At 43.2% G+C, this 16,880-nt stretch overlaps 1 protein-coding gene across 1 annotated transcript; it reads right to left on the bottom strand.

Annotated features, from left to right (window-relative positions):
- Positions 1–11,633: 11,633 nt before the first annotated feature.
- LOC134206771 (uncharacterized) lies at positions 11,634–16,205 on the bottom strand. Its single transcript, XM_062682497.1, has 3 exons — positions 15,986–16,205; positions 15,183–15,375; positions 11,634–11,683 (listed from the first exon to the last, which is right to left on the bottom strand). The coding sequence occupies exons 1-3, from the start codon at positions 16,196–16,198 to the stop codon at positions 11,634–11,636; spliced, it is 456 nt and encodes a 151-aa protein (XP_062538481.1). The 5' UTR covers positions 16,199–16,205.
- Between the last annotated feature and the right edge of the window lie 675 nt (positions 16,206–16,880).

Here is a 16,880-nt window from a genome sequence, read left to right as displayed (position 1 = left end):
AATTTCTTTTTGCTCTTTTTTCGTTTCAGAGAGCGAGCACAGGCGCTTAAACCTAGGCTATTAGCCAGGGCAAGGCTAATACCTTCGCCCCATCCGAGGAAAATCATCGGCAAGGATAATGGAGTGACATAAATTTCTTAGCAAAGTCACTCCCAACGTATTTCCACAAATTTTCTATCATTTGCTTATAATGATACTCCTAAACCACATACCCTACCCACCATCCAATTCCTTGAAATCTATGAGGGCGTCGGTGAGTCGCTGGCCTCTCGTTAAGTAGATGTCATATCATCATTTCCTTCCCTTTCCTAGTAACGGAGAAGATGGGCGTGGCCGGCAATGATAGCTTTCATGTTTTATCATTTTGGACCCCCAATTGGATTTCCATTGAATCCCAAATGGAAATCCATAAGCAATTGGGGTAAGAAAGGTAAAGAATATACATGACAACTATCAGTATGCAATCTACGAAATACTCCGTTACAACGCAACGCAACGCAACGCAACGCTAAAAGGCCAGTGTTCGGGATTTGAGTTGTTTAGATGCTCAAAATTAATTACCTTGATCCTATAACTTCAGTAGACCCTCAACTTCAGTAGGCTCAAGTTCTCTATTTTCTCTTAATTATTCAAATCTGTTACAGATTTATTTGAATTCAATTTCAAATGGCAATGCGAGGCAAGCAGGCTGAACCCGGGACTGTCTCGCATGATCCGGGACGTTTGGCCACTGTAACCCAATGCCTACATGCAGATAGCATGATGGTGTTGCTAGAGTAAGAGGCCATAGAATTTTTCTAATTGTTCTCACACAAAGTGAGTGAGAGGTGAAGTGATGAAATGAAAAAAGGTTTTCATCTAGCAGTAACGATTTTCGTTTATCTTCCAAGGCATAGAGAAAAGTGACGGATGAAAAATTTCTCTCGCCATAACCAAAAAATGTTTGTCTAATACTCCCCACGGACCTCAGTGAACATTTAGAAAAAGTCGAGTTTTCTACTGCAACCAACAGCTTTCATACTGCTTAGATCTGTTGAAAAGACCAGTTTGGAAAGTTTTACAGATTCAATAAATCTTCATAAACTTGGTTGAAAATTTGCCTGGAGACTTTATTCAAGATGTATTGAGGGGTGGCACTTTGAATCTGTAATATTTTTCAAAATGGTAAACAGATCCAATCAATATGAAATCTGTTCTTTGCAGTTAAAAATCGGCTCTTTTTATTTTTACTGAGGTCTGTTGGAAATATTTAGCGATGAATATGTTTACGTTGTTTATGGTGAGGGGCATACTTTTGAAAATGGTAAACAGGTCCAAGACTGATCTGTTACTTAAGTCCGTTTGTAAAATAAAGCTAGATTCTCTCTATGGCATTTTTGGTAACAATATTTGGCTTTAAAAATATTAAACAAAATTAATTTTATTCGCGGATTTTTTATTCGTTTTTGCATTATGTACATATATGTATAATATAAAAAAAACTTCAAAATAAAAATTCCGCGGAAAAAAAAACTAAATTTTGTTTCGTTCCGTAAAATTTTGAATCAAATGGACCTCGATTTCGTTTCGTTTCGAAGTTTCGGAAGTAAATCTGAATTTCGTTTCGTTTCGAAACAACAATAGCTTTTCTAATTTCGTTTCGTTTCGATCCGTCTGGAAAAATTGTGTTATCGCATACCTTTATTATCCGGTGCCATCTACAGAGCGCGTTTGCTCTGGCGAAGCAACGGTATGTCAGATTGCGAAGATCGGATAAAGTTGATGATAATTATCTGATCAGGATAAATTGCAAATTGATAAATTAAGTTGTTTTCATTTGCACGCATTGTGGGTGGTAAGTGAGTCGTCACGTGAATGGTACGACCGCGACGGGAAGCAGTTATACGTGCGATTGCGTACCATTTTCGGGCCCCGCCCGCGTAGAAAGTGGCACACCGCGACGGAAACGATTTATTCGTGCGATTTGAGTCAGTTTCCGAATCCGCGTCGCGTAGAAGACGGTATGACTCGCCGGGGAGTTCGTTAACGATTTTACGTACTGTTCTTCCGTATTCCGTATTCGTTCTGTCGATCTGTGGTGGTAGTGAAGTAGTAAAGTGACTGACAAAATGTCGAAACCGGAGAAGAAGCTGCTCGAGTACATGATGAAGCGGAAGGCATTGATGGTGGTTCATGAAGCCGTGCAAGGCTTAATCAAAAGGTACAACGATGAGCAGGATGTCTACCAGATTCCGATCCGCCTTGAGTCCTTGAGCTGTGTCTATATGGAGTTTCAAGAGATCTAGGCGGAAATTGAGATTTTTGATTTGATTGAGCATTTGCCAAAGAATTCCTCTTGATGAAGCGGTCAACCGAGCCAAGTCAAGCAGCGTCGAACTAATCGATGATAGCTAACCAACAGCAAGTTTCGTCAGGATTTCAACTACGGTTGCCCAAGATCGACCTGTCAAGATTCGACGGGGATTTTTCTCGACGGCTTTCCTTCCACGACACGTTTACATAGATGGTGCATTCCAATGGGGATGTTCCTACCGTAGCGAAGCTACAATACCTCCTACAATCTCTCGAGGGAGAAGCTCATAAGTAGGGGTTCCATTCCCGGAAGCGATTTCCCGGGAAATTAATTTTCCCAGGATTCCCGGTTCCCGGGATGCGCACTTTAGTTTCTCGTATTTTACGGGAAATTATCTTGTTAAAGTATTTACCAATTTTTGGAGACGACTGTAATCGGTAAAAGTATTTTAAAATTCTTTTCTTATTTTTCAAATTTGATGAGGAAGTATCAATTATATTTTTGACTAACATCTTCTCACTTGTCCCATAATGAAATTTCTATTTAATAGTATATTTCGCTTTCAAAGTAGATTACTCCCCATATTATAAAAATAAAGTTTTTATCTGTAAATGCTACAGTATTGTACGGTCGAACTCTAATGCGTGTTGAAGGGAGGCATGAGAGGAGGTTGTAGCATAAGTTTCCATCGGTCGTTAATTTATTTAGTAAGCCCAATAATTACGGGCATTACGATGTCGAAATAAAAAACGAGTATTGGATGAAATTTCTCAATAACAAGAATAAAGCTATTTAATTGTGCAGAGCGACAAATTTTCTCCAGATCGCAGATATTTATGCAAGGGCAGTGACGGCTTTGGTAGGTTTATTGTTAGAGGCTTTAAGCTTTAAGCGGCTTTAAGCTTTCAATACTTTTGATTCAAACCCCGATACGTGTTCCAAAACAGACTCATATTCCGAACAATCGTTTTTATTTTGAGATAGGGGGAAAGACGGCTTTGGCAGGTTTTGTTCTATTATTGGCAGGAGGGTTTTTGTCGACCAAATTTTATGAAATTTGGCCACAATATTCTTTGATATGCAAAGAATGTTTAGGCCAAATTCGAGTCAGTCATAAAAAAACCCCTGCTAATAACAGAACAAAACCTGCCAAAGCCGTCATTCCCCCTATTGCTTTCTTTTTCTAAATTATAGTGAACTATTGAGAATTTACTGTCTGGATATGTCAGAGTACAAAAGTTAACATATTTTAGGTCTTTACTATACTGCTGCTAACCGCAAGTCGAGCACATCTGTATATGGACGCCATATACAATAGAAGTCGCAATAGAAGCGGATAATGCATCGACATGGAACGCTCTAATGAAACGCTACGACAACATGCGGTTCCTAAAGCGTCAGCTGTTCCGAGCCTTGTATGATCTTGCATCACTCAAGATGGAGTCGCCGAAAGAACTGCACGATCTTGTTGACGATTACCAAAGGCATGTGCGAGCACTTTCGAAGCTGGATGAACCAGTCATTCATTGGGATACCCCATTGATCAACCTACTGAGCTACAAGCTGGATCCAATGACTCTTCGGGCCTGAAAAGAGAAGACAAGCGGCTTGAACAATGTATCCTATACCCGGAGTTGGTCGATTTCTTATATCAACGGATCCGAATGTTAAAATCCGTAATATCCGATATGTAGTTGCGCTCCAATCAGCCCGGCCAAGTCAAGGTGGCCGGTTTTACACAGGTTCCGAAAAATTTCGTCAAAATGGTATTCAATTCCGCCACGACCGAATCAAAATCCTACGCTCCGAGCTGTATAGCTTGTCCAGAAAGTCACTTCCTGTTCCAATGTCCAGCATTCTCGAAGATGTCCGTGCGCCAGCGCCGTGAGCTGGTATCCTAGAAGCGTTTATGCTGGAATTTCTTCCACACTGAACAGCAAGGCAGAAATTGTACATCCAAGTACGACTGCCGAAGCTGCCATCAAAGAATCCAACCGCACAATTTTCGTCCACTCCTGTTGCTGTACCTGGTCAACCGCCCCAGTAACCGAATCCAGCCATGTCGAACATCGACGTAGTCCCCGGATCAGCGAATCTGACCTCCCAAGTTTGTATGTCGATACAGTCGTACCAATCCACCGTCCTGCTGGAAACGGTTACTCTTCTCGTTGTAGACCAGAACAGCATGGAGTAATCCACTCGTGCACTTCGATTCATGATCGAGATGTAGTTTCATTACCAAGAAATTGGCCAAAGTACTCAACATCCACCGTACGATGGCAGACCTTGCCGTGTTTGAAATAGGCGAATCCTCGAAGCAGATCAAACGCAAATTGACTGCTACAATCAAGTCTAAGTTTTGTTCGTACAGTACCACGCCAGAGTTCCTGATCCTGAAAAGGCCTACCGTCTGTTTGCCAACCATTCCGGTTGATACGCCCACGTGGAAATTTCCCAAATTTCCATTCCAGATCCAAAATTTCACGTTACTGCTGACACTGATCTGGTTGTTGGAAGAGAAATCTATCACAAGCTGCACACCGGCAGCAAAATATCCCTTGGGGAAGGCGAGCCTGTCTTCGTCGAGACCGTCTTCGGATGGACTGTTTCCAGAAGTACTCGGAATCCAAAATATCTGCGATCTTACCACGGTGAACCGCAATCTGGAACAAGCCTTGCAAATGTTCTGAGGTTTCGAGGCTGTTGAACAATAGTCCAAGTTCACCATTATAGAAAAGAAGAATTGTTTTCCACTACCACCACTCGCGAATCGTCGGGTCGTTACGTCGTTTCCTTACTCGCGATCCGCTCGTCACTCTCGGTGAATCTCGATCAATCGCCGAACGCCATTTCCTGAGCCTTGACAAACGACTTGAGCGAGATTCAGCCACCAAGGAGACCTACTTCATGGAAGATTACGAACGCCTGAGCCACATGGTGAAACTCGTGGATCCAGTAGACGTGGATCCAGCCACACTGCTACCTTCCGCACCATCCGGTGTTCAAAGAATTCAGCACCACCACTAAGATTCGAGTTGTCTTTGATGCTTCATGCAAGACATAATCTGGGTTCTCTGTGAACGACCTGCAGTTGGTTGGACCCGTTGTTCAGGAAGATCAACTATCGTTCCACATACGTTTTCGTAGCCACTAGATTGCACTCGTCACCGATGTCGAAAAGATGTATCGGCAAATACTGGTGCATCTTCTCTACCGGTGATACCAGCTTGTGCTTTGGCGTCCCCATCCAAGCCAACCGATCGCTACTTACTAGCTGCAATCTGTGACGTATGGTTTCGCATTCGCGCCTCTCTTGGCCACCCGTGCCCTCCAACGAATTGCACAAGACACTTCCGAAAAATGTCCAGCTGTAGCACCGAAGGTTCAGGAGGATTTCTACGTGGATGATTTCCTCTCTGGATCTGATGATGTTGAATCCGCCATCCGAGTCCGCCAAGAAACATCCTCCATGTTGGCATCAGCGGGATTTCCGTTGAAGAAGTGGGCGTCAAACTCGCCTGAAGTCTTATCCGATATTCCTGCCGAAGATTTGGCAATAGCACCATATCACGATCTCCATGACACCCAGTCCGTTTGCACACTCGGAATAATCTGAGAACCGAAGTTTGATATGATGGCGTTCAAGGTTCAACTACCACTGACTGCTGGCAGCCGTACTAACAAAGAGAAAGATCATGTCGTACATCGCACAGATTTTCGATCCACTTGGCCTGGTGGGCCCAATAATTGTCGTCACCAAGCTGTTCATGCAGCGCTTATAGGGGCTGAAAACTGAAGCCGGAGATCCAGATAAGTGGGATCGCCCCTTTCCGGCAACCCTGCAACATGAGTGGAAGCAATATCACGGCACTCTCGATACGATCGCCACCCTCCGCATTTCCCGCTGTGTGTTCGTGGCCAACGCAACCTCAATCCAATATCACATTTTCTCTGATGCAGCGCAAAAGGCTTATGGAGCATGCTGTTACGTCCGGTCGGAATCTGCTGAAGTTATTCGTATTCAGCTGCTTACATTTGCTTACAAATCCAAGGTTGCTCCATTGGCCAAACCACAAACCATCGCACGTGTGGAGTTGTGTGGAGTAGTATTAGTGTCCAACCTCTTCAAAAAAGTTGTTAATTCCATACCGAAGTCCGCTGAAGTTTTCCTGTTGATAGATTCGTCCTCTGTCCTCCACTGGTTGGAGTCTCCAGCGTGCCGATGGAAGACGTTTGTGGCTAATCGAGTGGTCATGATCCAAGAAACTACACAATCCTGCCACTGGAACCATGTTTCCGGTGATTTTGACCCAGCTGATCCTCTCTTCCGCTGTGGTGGAATGGACCAGAATTGCTATCCTTGCCACCATCGGAGTGGCAAACTAGCGAAATGCCATCGCACAATCCATGCTGGATGTCGGAATCCAGTACTACAGTAGCCATGGCAGTCACCTTCGATGCTCAATTTTCCGATCAACTCTTCAGTCGGTGTTCCACCTTCACCAAACTTTGCCAATCCATTCCATTGCATACTAGATGCGATATTTTCGGGCACTGAAAGCAACCTCCGAGAAAACCACCATCCAACCGTTCAAGTCCTTGACCTCTGTCGACTATCACGAAGCAGACAAAGCTCTGTGTCGTCTAGCTGAACATGAATTATTTTCGGAAGAATTGTCCAATCATCGGTGTCGATGGGAGACTCGGAAATACCAACGTCTTTGAAGAAGTGAAGCATCCGATTGTTCGTCTTTATCCGCTCTGCTGTTCAAGCACTAGCACCAAATTCTACTCCACGCTGATCCCCAGCTGATGCTCGCCACAATTCGCCAGAAGTATTGGATCATCGGTGGTCGAAACCTTGTTCGCCGCACGTATCACCAGTGCCATAAGTGCTTTCGTATCAAACCTGTCCTGGTGCAGCAGAGTATTGCCGATCTACCGACATAACGAGTCACGCCGTCGAAGCACATCATTCACCATGACGATCAGGTCAGACATGTGTCAAATGGTGCGAAGTGTGGCCAGAACAGTAGGCAATTATAGTTGGAACGCCTCACCCTAAGTGCATGTGTTTTGAGCAGTATCGCCACATTTTTATCTGTACCGTGTCGAATACTGTATCGAATTCAAATATTTCGAAGGCATTTTTTTTCTGCAGATTTGTCTAGTAAAGTGTTTTATTTTATTTTATGTTGAAATTCCAATTATAACGAGAAAAATTCGGTAAAACTTTTTGATTTCAAGAAGAGGTAAATAAAAGATAAATAAGAAATAAGTCGGATGAATTGTAGAAACTCCACCGACTATTTTGCTTTTCTAAGCTCCTATTGTAGCTGCAAAAATATAACCAGTGAAAAGGTCTCAGTAGGCGTAAAAAATGAAGTTAGGTGACAATTCGTGAAAGAATTTTCTCAGCCAGTTAATTTGAAAATATTCTATGTGCTTCTATAAGTTAATTTGCTGTAAATTTGTTAATAAAATTGAAAATTATCGACAAAACAGTTTTATTGGGATGTAGGAAAAAACTTTTAAAAATTATCCTAGAATTTATTCTAACAAGAAAGTAAGAATAGTTTGTTGCGGTCAGATCACCGTTTGCAAGCAAGGAATTGTCGGGTCACTGAATTGTTAGCCTAAGAAAAGAATTCAACTAATTAATTTATCCAAAAACCCTCCTTAGCCGTGCGGTAAGACGCGTGGCTACAAAGCAAGACCGTGCTGAGGGTGGCATAGGTCCGGTATAGGTAATATTTGGATTAGAAATTGTCTCGACTTCCTTGGGTATAAAAGTATCATCGTGTTAGCCTCATGATATACGAATGCAAAAATGGTAACTTGGTTTAGAAACCTCGCAGTTAAGCGAGGCGGCACTGTCCCAGTGAGGGGATGTAATGCCAATAAGAAGAAGAATTTATCCAATGTTTAATACATTTTTATAAAATGTATTCTAGGTTCGAAGTATACAATAGAGGTAATACACTATAGAGGAAGATTGTCGCTGTCGTCACGAAACATCTTTTGCTGCCGAGGATAGGATACCAAATGCCAACGAAAGAAAAATCAGTATGTTTTGACAGTCATGTACCCAACAAGTTTGAGAACGAGAACAAAGGGGACCGCGGCGACAATTGTCCTTTATGTTTTTTTGGTTTTCATGGCTATTTGTATGACGCTGATGAACTGGCAGCAAGGTCCATTTCCGATGAGATTCACTTGAGAGCTTGAGCTTGATTGACTGTTCGTAGTTGTTACTCCATTATGATCAGATCAGCTGTTCTTACACAGGGAACCAACAGATGTTTGCTTGGGACTTGTAACCAGTGGTGTGTTGATCTGTCCAAGATTGTTGAGATTTTCGTGGATTTTGTTGTATATGCCTTGAAAGTTATTGATCCATCGAAACTTGACCCAATCAACACCCACTGTGCCGACATCAGCAGCATAGGATAGTTCCGCTACTCAACACCAGGTGTACGCAAGGACATGGGAGGCCATGGTGGGTGGTGTAATGGGGACAGCAATAGGGCGAAAATGTGATGAGGGAAAAGGGTAGCGGTCAAGCCCAAGGCCAAGCCTTTTCGCGCGAACGACCACCATCGCTAAATGGCAATTAGCTTGCAACTTTTGCTAGAGAAAGACGTGAGTCGATTAGCTATCCGGAAAATTGAAACCAAGAAGTTAAAGTCGAAGATCTGTGAAAGAGTGAATTGCGCGACATAGGAGGAAATATCCAGGTATGGTTTAAACCTGACCATCGATCGTTCCTCATCACTAACCGCCATAAATAACCCCAACACCCCTCCAATAGGACCCCTTTTGGCTAGACCTTAGTGCACCCACATCAGTCTACGTGAACTCGGCCGTGGAGTGTTCTTGGAGCCATTAACCAAGCAGCGGTGGACCGCTTGCGTCCGAAGCTCGACCCTACACGCTCTGGGCCAGATTTGCCATTCTAGCACGTCCGTGGCACAACTGTCCAGACACCGCCATTTTGTGGATATCACCAACGCTGCAGGCACTCCGTGACTGGGTTCGAGGAGACAAGCCAGCATCGAAACCTCGAGGTAGTGTCCCCCCCGAGACAGTCCAATACGGGCTACAATTGGAGCTACCCGGTAGCGACGTTAGAGGAAGCGGTTGGAGTAGCGGAACGTGAAGGGGGCCCCCACCGAAGAGTTAGAAAAGTGAGGTAGGAGGTAGATTAAGGAAGTGGAATACGAAGGAGTAATAAAGGTACCTGTGTGTAAATTGAAGAATCCGGTTTTGGTGTTCAAGTGGAAGTTTCCTATATTTTCTTGGCCGCGATAATCAAGCGCGTACGCCGACCCTGAGGCTATTGAATAAGGGGGGTCTCATTAGTGCTGGGCAGGGATCGCCCCATTAGTTACACTTAGCGCCCAACTGAAATTTGCGTAGATTATCAGTGCCCGGGTACACTTGAATGCCAATTGCGTGTCTTTGCAGAAGTCTCTGGGAAAACGTCCAGACTTCGCTAACGAACTTGACCAAAGCACACAAAACAGGTAACCAATTGATGAATGAGGGTCAATATAATTTTTTCATTAAGAGGGGTCTTGGATGTAAGCGAACGGTCTGAATAGCTACCCATCATTGAGCAAAACTTACTAAAAGCATATGAATTAGTCGGAGAGATTCGCGTTGAATTCCGGAATTTGATCAGTGTTGTATTCTTTCAGACTGTTGAGTAAAACACCAAATAAAAACTAAAGTTTATCAAAGATAGACGAACTAAAACTAGGATTTTCAAATTATTTGCTTCATTAGGGAGCGTGAACAAATTTTAGGATTTTTTAATTTACAGCTTCTTTGAACAGAAGTATTTCTTTTCTCTAGGATTTTCAATTTTTTTGGGTGATAATCCACTTGAAAGGATTCCATAGTTTCTTTTTTAATTCAATATTCGATTTTCTTAGTTGAATGCCTGTTGAAGAGATGGCTATGTCCCATTTCGTATCGTGGTACCACGCGATGAATCCTAGCCATCTGACAATAGATGAGCTAGAGTACGAGTTGAAGATCCGTAGCATGCCGGTAGAAGGCACACGTAGTGTTGCCGAACGAAATCTGCGTAGCCGCCTAAAAGAGGAAAAAGGAAAATCAGACTTGAGAACATTGTTTGTTGGTGAATCGGTAGTTCATGAATTAGAGGTTTGCGACGATAAGTTGAATGGAATCAAAAATCATTTGGAAAAGCGTGCGATGAAAAAGGCTCCAGATCAATTGTTTAAAACTAGGTTAATTCACATTCTCTTCCGAATGCAGCGTTTGAGAACTAACACTAAGAAGGACGACGAATTGAACAGCCTTGCAGTGGTAGCTGGGGAGTGTGTCAAGTTACTCAATGTATACTATTCGGCCACCTCCCATCTGTTAGAGGTGCGAGAGGCAGAATTAGCTATCATAAACGAGAGCTTGAACACCCTTAGGGGAGAAAACCAAACCGATGAGGTAGAGCAAGAAAACAACGTGAATGAACAAACGAGTGAGAGGTCTGTGAATAGCAAGGAAACCGATCCTAAAGATAACAATACGGTTGACAGAGTTAGTGCTAGGGACAATGAGTCTGTTAAAGTTGTAGATAGCGAGAGACAGGGATTCGCAGACGAAATAAAACAATTGAAAGCGATTATGACCCAATTGCTACAACGCATCACTGTGCTCGAGTCTGTCCAGCCCGTTGTTCAGCAACAGGAACTTCATACAGGTACATCAAACAGTACTCAGATCGAAGAGCGTTTGACGGAGGAAAAGAAGTAGAGGAGGTTCAGACGAAATCGGTAGATTTCTTAGGCTGGTTAAAACAAAGAAATGAGTCGTTGGACACACTCAAAAATTCAGAAGAAGAGAAGGTGGTAGAAAACAGTAGCAATGAGAAGAAGGAGGTAAGGAAGGATAACAGTAGACCATTGAATAGCGGAAGTAGGTTCCCGATCCATAAGTGGTCGGTGAAATACGACGGAATGGATAATGGCAGACGGTTGAACGAATTCTTAAAAGAAGTCGATTTCAACGCCAGGTCAGAAGGATTTTCTGAGGCAGAGCTGTTGCAGGGAGCTCACCATCTGTTCACTCAGAAGGCGAGATCCTGGTTGATGGAGGTTAGTAGCGATATAGGGACATGAAAAGAATTAGTGACTGAACTGAAAAAGAGTTCTTACCAGTCGATATAGATTACGTCTATGAACGGCAGGCTAACAATCGGAAGCAGGGTCCCAGAGAGAAGTTCCAGGACTTTACTTGGACATGGTCCGGATCTTCCGCAGCATGTCGAGCCCGTGGGACGAAAAACGAAAGTTTGACGTCCTCTTCCGTAATACTAGGAAGATTGCAGAATTGAAATGCTGGCAGCGAATGTGAGTTCCATACCTAAAATGAAAGATTTTGGTAAAAGATTCGATTCGATAAACTGGCATATGTATCAGAAGAGAGAGAGTAGGTTTTCGCGAAAAGAGGTAGTGCAGATTGACGAGGTCAGAACTCAGCAACCATACCGAGCAAACCAGGATAGGTTTCGAATAGGAACCAGGATCGGGGAAGCTCAAATGGGAAGCAGCAGTTCAGACAAGACAATCAACAATTTCAAAAACGACCTTGGAAACAACAGCAGCTCAGTGTCCAGAAAACCGACAAGTTTCAAAAAGAAGTATGCAAACCAAATCCAAATCCTGAAACTGCACAGCGGCAAAATAATCCAGTTCCGAGCACTAGCGGAACAAACGCCCTCCAGAGAATCGTAAACGCATACATTCCTCCAGGCAAGAGCGTTTGCTTTAATTGCCATGAAGGTGGACACGATTTCGAGGTGTGTACAAGGGAACGTAAGTTATTTTGTCTACGCTGTGGGTTCCCTGGTTTCAAAACAAAAGATTGCCCATACTGCCAATCAAAAAACTTGTACAAGACTGCCTAATGAGGCAAGACAGTCTTGCAAGTCACTCCACAAGACCTCAAACAGAACCAGAAGTTCCAGATTCTCTCGAACAGCTTGGTTACTCGCGGGTCAGTGGAGACATAGCTGAAGAGGCAGAGTTGACAACCATGCTCGTGACTCTCAGCGACGATTCCAGGCCATTCGTGAGAGTGGAAATGCTGGGAATTTCTATAATTGGACTTTTAGATAGTGGAGCAGCTAAAACAGTATTGGGCATAGGTAGTAAAAAGCTGATTAGTACCCTCAAGTTGCAATTAAGACCCACGAGAATAGATCTCAAAACAGCCGGAGGACAGAGTTTAGACGTGATAGGGACAACAGAGGTTCCAATAACCTTTAACGGAGAAACCAAACTCTTACCAGTTCTGGTAGCTCCAAGTCTGAGTCGTCGTTGTATTCTGGGCTACGATTTCTGGCAAGCCTTCGGGATTCGCCCTACGATATCTCAGCCCATTGATGCAATTGATGATGCTGAAACAGAACCGTTAGAAGAGATTAGTGAATTAAACGATAATCAAAAACGACAACTTGAAGAAGCAAAAAGTTTGTTTCTACCAGCAAGTCCTGGTCATTTGGGAAAAACAAGTCTCATTGAGCATAAGATCGAGCTGAGAGACGAATTCGCCAACGCCGATCCCGTTCGGAAAAATCCGTATCCGTGGAGTCCAGTAATCCAGGAGAAAATCCACCGTGCACTGGACAACATGATTAAGGACGGAGTGGTCGAACCTTCCGACTCGGATTGGGCGTTGCCAGTCGTCCCTGTTAAAAAGCGAGACAGCGAAGAGATAAGACTTTGTCTCGACGCACGAAAGCTCAATGAGCGAACAAAAAGGGATGCATATCCTCTTCCACATCAGAATCGGATTCTTAGTCAGCTAGGTCCTTTTCGATTTTTGACTACAATCGACCTTTCGCAGGCCTTCCTGCAAGTTCCTTTGAACCGTGCATCGAGAAGATTCACCGCTTTCTCGGTTCCAGGGAAGGGACTTTTCCAGTTTACGAGATTGCCCTTCGGGCTAGTCAATAGTCCGGCAACGCTCAGTAAACTTATGGATAGAGTACTCGGACATGGCGAGCTCGAGCCGGCTATATTCGTTTACTTAGACGATATAGTAGTGGCGAGTCATACTTTCGAGGAGCATGTCGCGAAGTTAAGGGAATTAGCTCGGAGATTGAAGGAGGCGAACCTTTTCATTAACCTGGAAAAATCCAAGTTTTGTTGCCACGAACTGCCTTACCTCGGATATATCCTTTCTGAGAAAGGATTGCGGCCTAACCCGGATCGAGTCCAAACGATCCTGGGCTTTGAGGCACCAAAATCCATAAGGTCATTGAGAAGATTCCTCGGTATGGTGAACTACTACCGCAGGTTTATCGATAAATTCAGTGAACTCACCGCACCGTTGACAGACTTGTTGAAAAACAAGCCGAAAAAAGTGCGGTGGAATGAGGCAGCAGATAACGCGTTCAGAGCCATCAAGGAGAAGCTGATAACTGCCCCAGTGATGGCCAACCCTGACTTCAGCGTACCGTTTTGCGTACAAACGGACGCCAGCGATACGGCTCTAGCAGGTGTACTCACTCAGGTACATAATGGCATTGAGCGAGTGATAGCGTATCACTCTGAGAAGCTGAAAGGTGCCGAGCTCAACTATCATGCAGCGGAGAAAGAAGGCTTGGCTGCCCTTCGCTGCATTGAAAAGTTCCGATGCTATATCGAGGGAACACATTTCACGCTCATCACGGATTCATCGGCGCTTTCGTTTATAATGAGAGCCAAATGGAGATCGTCATCCCGCTTGAGCCGATGGAGCATAACACTGCAGCACTTCGATATGGAGGTAAAGCATAGGAAAGGGAAGGAAAATATTGTTCCGGATGCTTTATCCCGATCGATTGAAGCCCTAGAAGCGGATGAGACGGACAAATGGTACCGAGCTCTGTTCGAGGCAGTAGAAACCGATCCCGAGAAGTACGTCGACTTCCGGATCGAGGACGGAAAATTGTTTAAATTCGTTGCTGCACAGTCTGACGTTCTAGACGACAGGTTTGAGTGGAAGGAATGCGTGCCTGAGTCCAAACGCCAACGTGTCATTCAACAAGAGCATGACGAAATGATGCACATTGGGTTCGAAAAGTGCATTGAGAAAGTCAAACGCAAGTACTATTGGCCCAGAATGAATGCTGACATCAAAAAGTACATCGCATTGTGTGAGACTTGTAAGGAGAACAAACACTCCACATTATCAACGGCTCCAGAAATGGGGAAGCAGCGAATTGCGACCAGACCATTCCAAATTGTGTGTATGGACTACATACAATCACTTCCTCGAAGCAAGCAAGGCAATGCCCACTTGTTAGTCGTATTAGACATTTTTTCTAAGTACTGCTTGCTTGCTCCGGTGAAGAAGATTGCTTCAGGTAGTCTTTGCACCATTTTGGAAGAGCGATGGTTTCGTAGGCTGTCCGTTCCGCAATACGTGATTACGGATAATGCGACAACATTCCTATCAAAGGAATTCCAGGAATTGTTAAAGAAGTTCGAAATACAACACTGGGCCAATGCACGACACCGTAGTCAAGCTAATCCTGCTGAGCGTTTGAACAGGACGATAAACTCGATGATTCGAACATACGTCCGCACCGACCAAAAGCTCTGGGATACTAAAATATCCGAGATCGAGTTTGTTTTGAACAACACGCTGCATGGATCCACGAAGTTCACACCGCATCGTGTCATTTTCGGCCATGAGATGGTCACACGAGGATCTGACCACCGTAGAGAGCAAGATGGTGAGCTCTCAGAGAACGACCGAGCCGAGAAACTGAAAGGTATCAGTAAGAAAAATTACGACGTTGTCCGAGAAAACCTGAAAAGAGCATATGAGAGTACAAAACATCAATACGATTTACGCCACAAACGCTACTCACCCACGTTCTCTGTCGGACAACGAATTTTCAAGAGGAGTTTCGCGCTGTCGGAGGCCGGCAAAAACTTCAACGCCAAATTAGGTCCGCAGTATAAGCCGTGTGTCGTGGTTGCGAGAAAGGGCAATAGCTCATATGAAGTAGCCGATATGAACGGCAAGTCGCTGGGAATATTTTCCGCAGCAGATTTGAAGGCCTAAAAGGAAAATATTTATTATAATCCGTGGTACCAGTAAATGCTTTGGTTCTTGAGTGAGGGAAGGCCAATAGTGAGGAGAGAAACTGATCCGTTAAAACTCTATTTGGAGAGGTTGACTGAATCCTATTGCGTAATTCTCGTATCGAGGATGGAACCACTTGCAGCTAAACGGGAGGTTGCTTATGCAACTAGTACCCCATAAATGAATGCATTCAACTAGTCAATCGTGTGTTTTAATTCGTATTTATTGTTTCGTGATCATTTTTAAATTGATTAAATGATTTGTTTCGCTGCATGTTCAATCATTGTTATGCCGAGCTTATCTGCTTCATTATGCGCATTATGCAGTTTTCTGACTTGCATGCAACTTCGTTAAAAGTTTTTGAGGCTGCATCATCAGCAGTTAACAAGACTGTGTATAGAGTACAAAGTGAGTGTGTGTGGATAAGGAAGGAATGGCTATAGCTTAATGATGACCCGTACTACTAATGCTTCAAAATAAATCTCATAAATACGGTCTATTCGCAATAGGATTCTATTCTTCGATGTTAGTTGTCGCTACACAATAAAATTAATCACTATTAAATAGCTTAATTCCTATACTTACCGTTGTATGGTTATCATACAATGCAGACGATGATGAACTTGTAGGTGAAATCAGGACAACACATTTTAGAGTAGAAATAACACCATAATGATCAATTGGCCAAAGAATACTTCGACTAGTCTTCAAAATGATATTAAATTCCTCAAAAACTGTGATTGTTCTCCATGATTTCAGCCACAAATTCATCGTTTCACAGTCCACGCCATACCACATTAAACACTTTCTGTAGACATAATAGGCATTAAACAGTTTGGTTATTCGCAGTCATCTATACGCGCACACTGATAAGAGCCGATAACGTTATCATAGCCACAGTTGATTACGATTGGAAATGGCTATACTCCGACATAGCGAAAACTTTAGTGAAATAAATCATACCGTACTCTAGAGTAACTTTGTACATATTGTAAATATAATTCCGGAATTCTTTCTTATATGCTACTTTTGTAGATTATTTTATTTTGCATGTAAAATTGTTGATTTGCATGTTTTAAATTTTTTTAATTTGTTTTATGTAGTTTAATTTGTATATATTTTATTTCGTTTTGCTTCAATGTTGGTTTATTATATGTGTACAGTCGAATGGGATCGCAGGAGACCGGAATCGTAAGATGTTGATGGTCAGTAGAAGGTTCAAACCTTGAAATAGAGTGGAGTTGGAATACCAATGATGAAAACTTATGACCCTGACCCATAATCCGTCTGATACTAAAAATGCTACTCTTTCCCTAGATTACAGCTTTGATTCGGTATTTTTGAATAGATTTGAGATTTTCAGGAGTCAATGTGTTAAAAAAGTGTGTGTTAGTAAGTTTTGTTTTGTTAGTGAAAATTTTGGTTCAGAGGTACGCGTCACAAAGTTGTTGTTCCTGTGTATTAAACAAAAAAAAATACG

This window comes from Armigeres subalbatus, chromosome 1 (assembly GCF_024139115.2).
Source record: "Armigeres subalbatus isolate Guangzhou_Male chromosome 1, GZ_Asu_2, whole genome shotgun sequence".
NCBI lineage: Eukaryota > Metazoa > Arthropoda > Insecta > Diptera > Culicidae > Armigeres > Armigeres subalbatus.
This window is presented reverse-complemented; position numbering and strand designations above follow the sequence as displayed.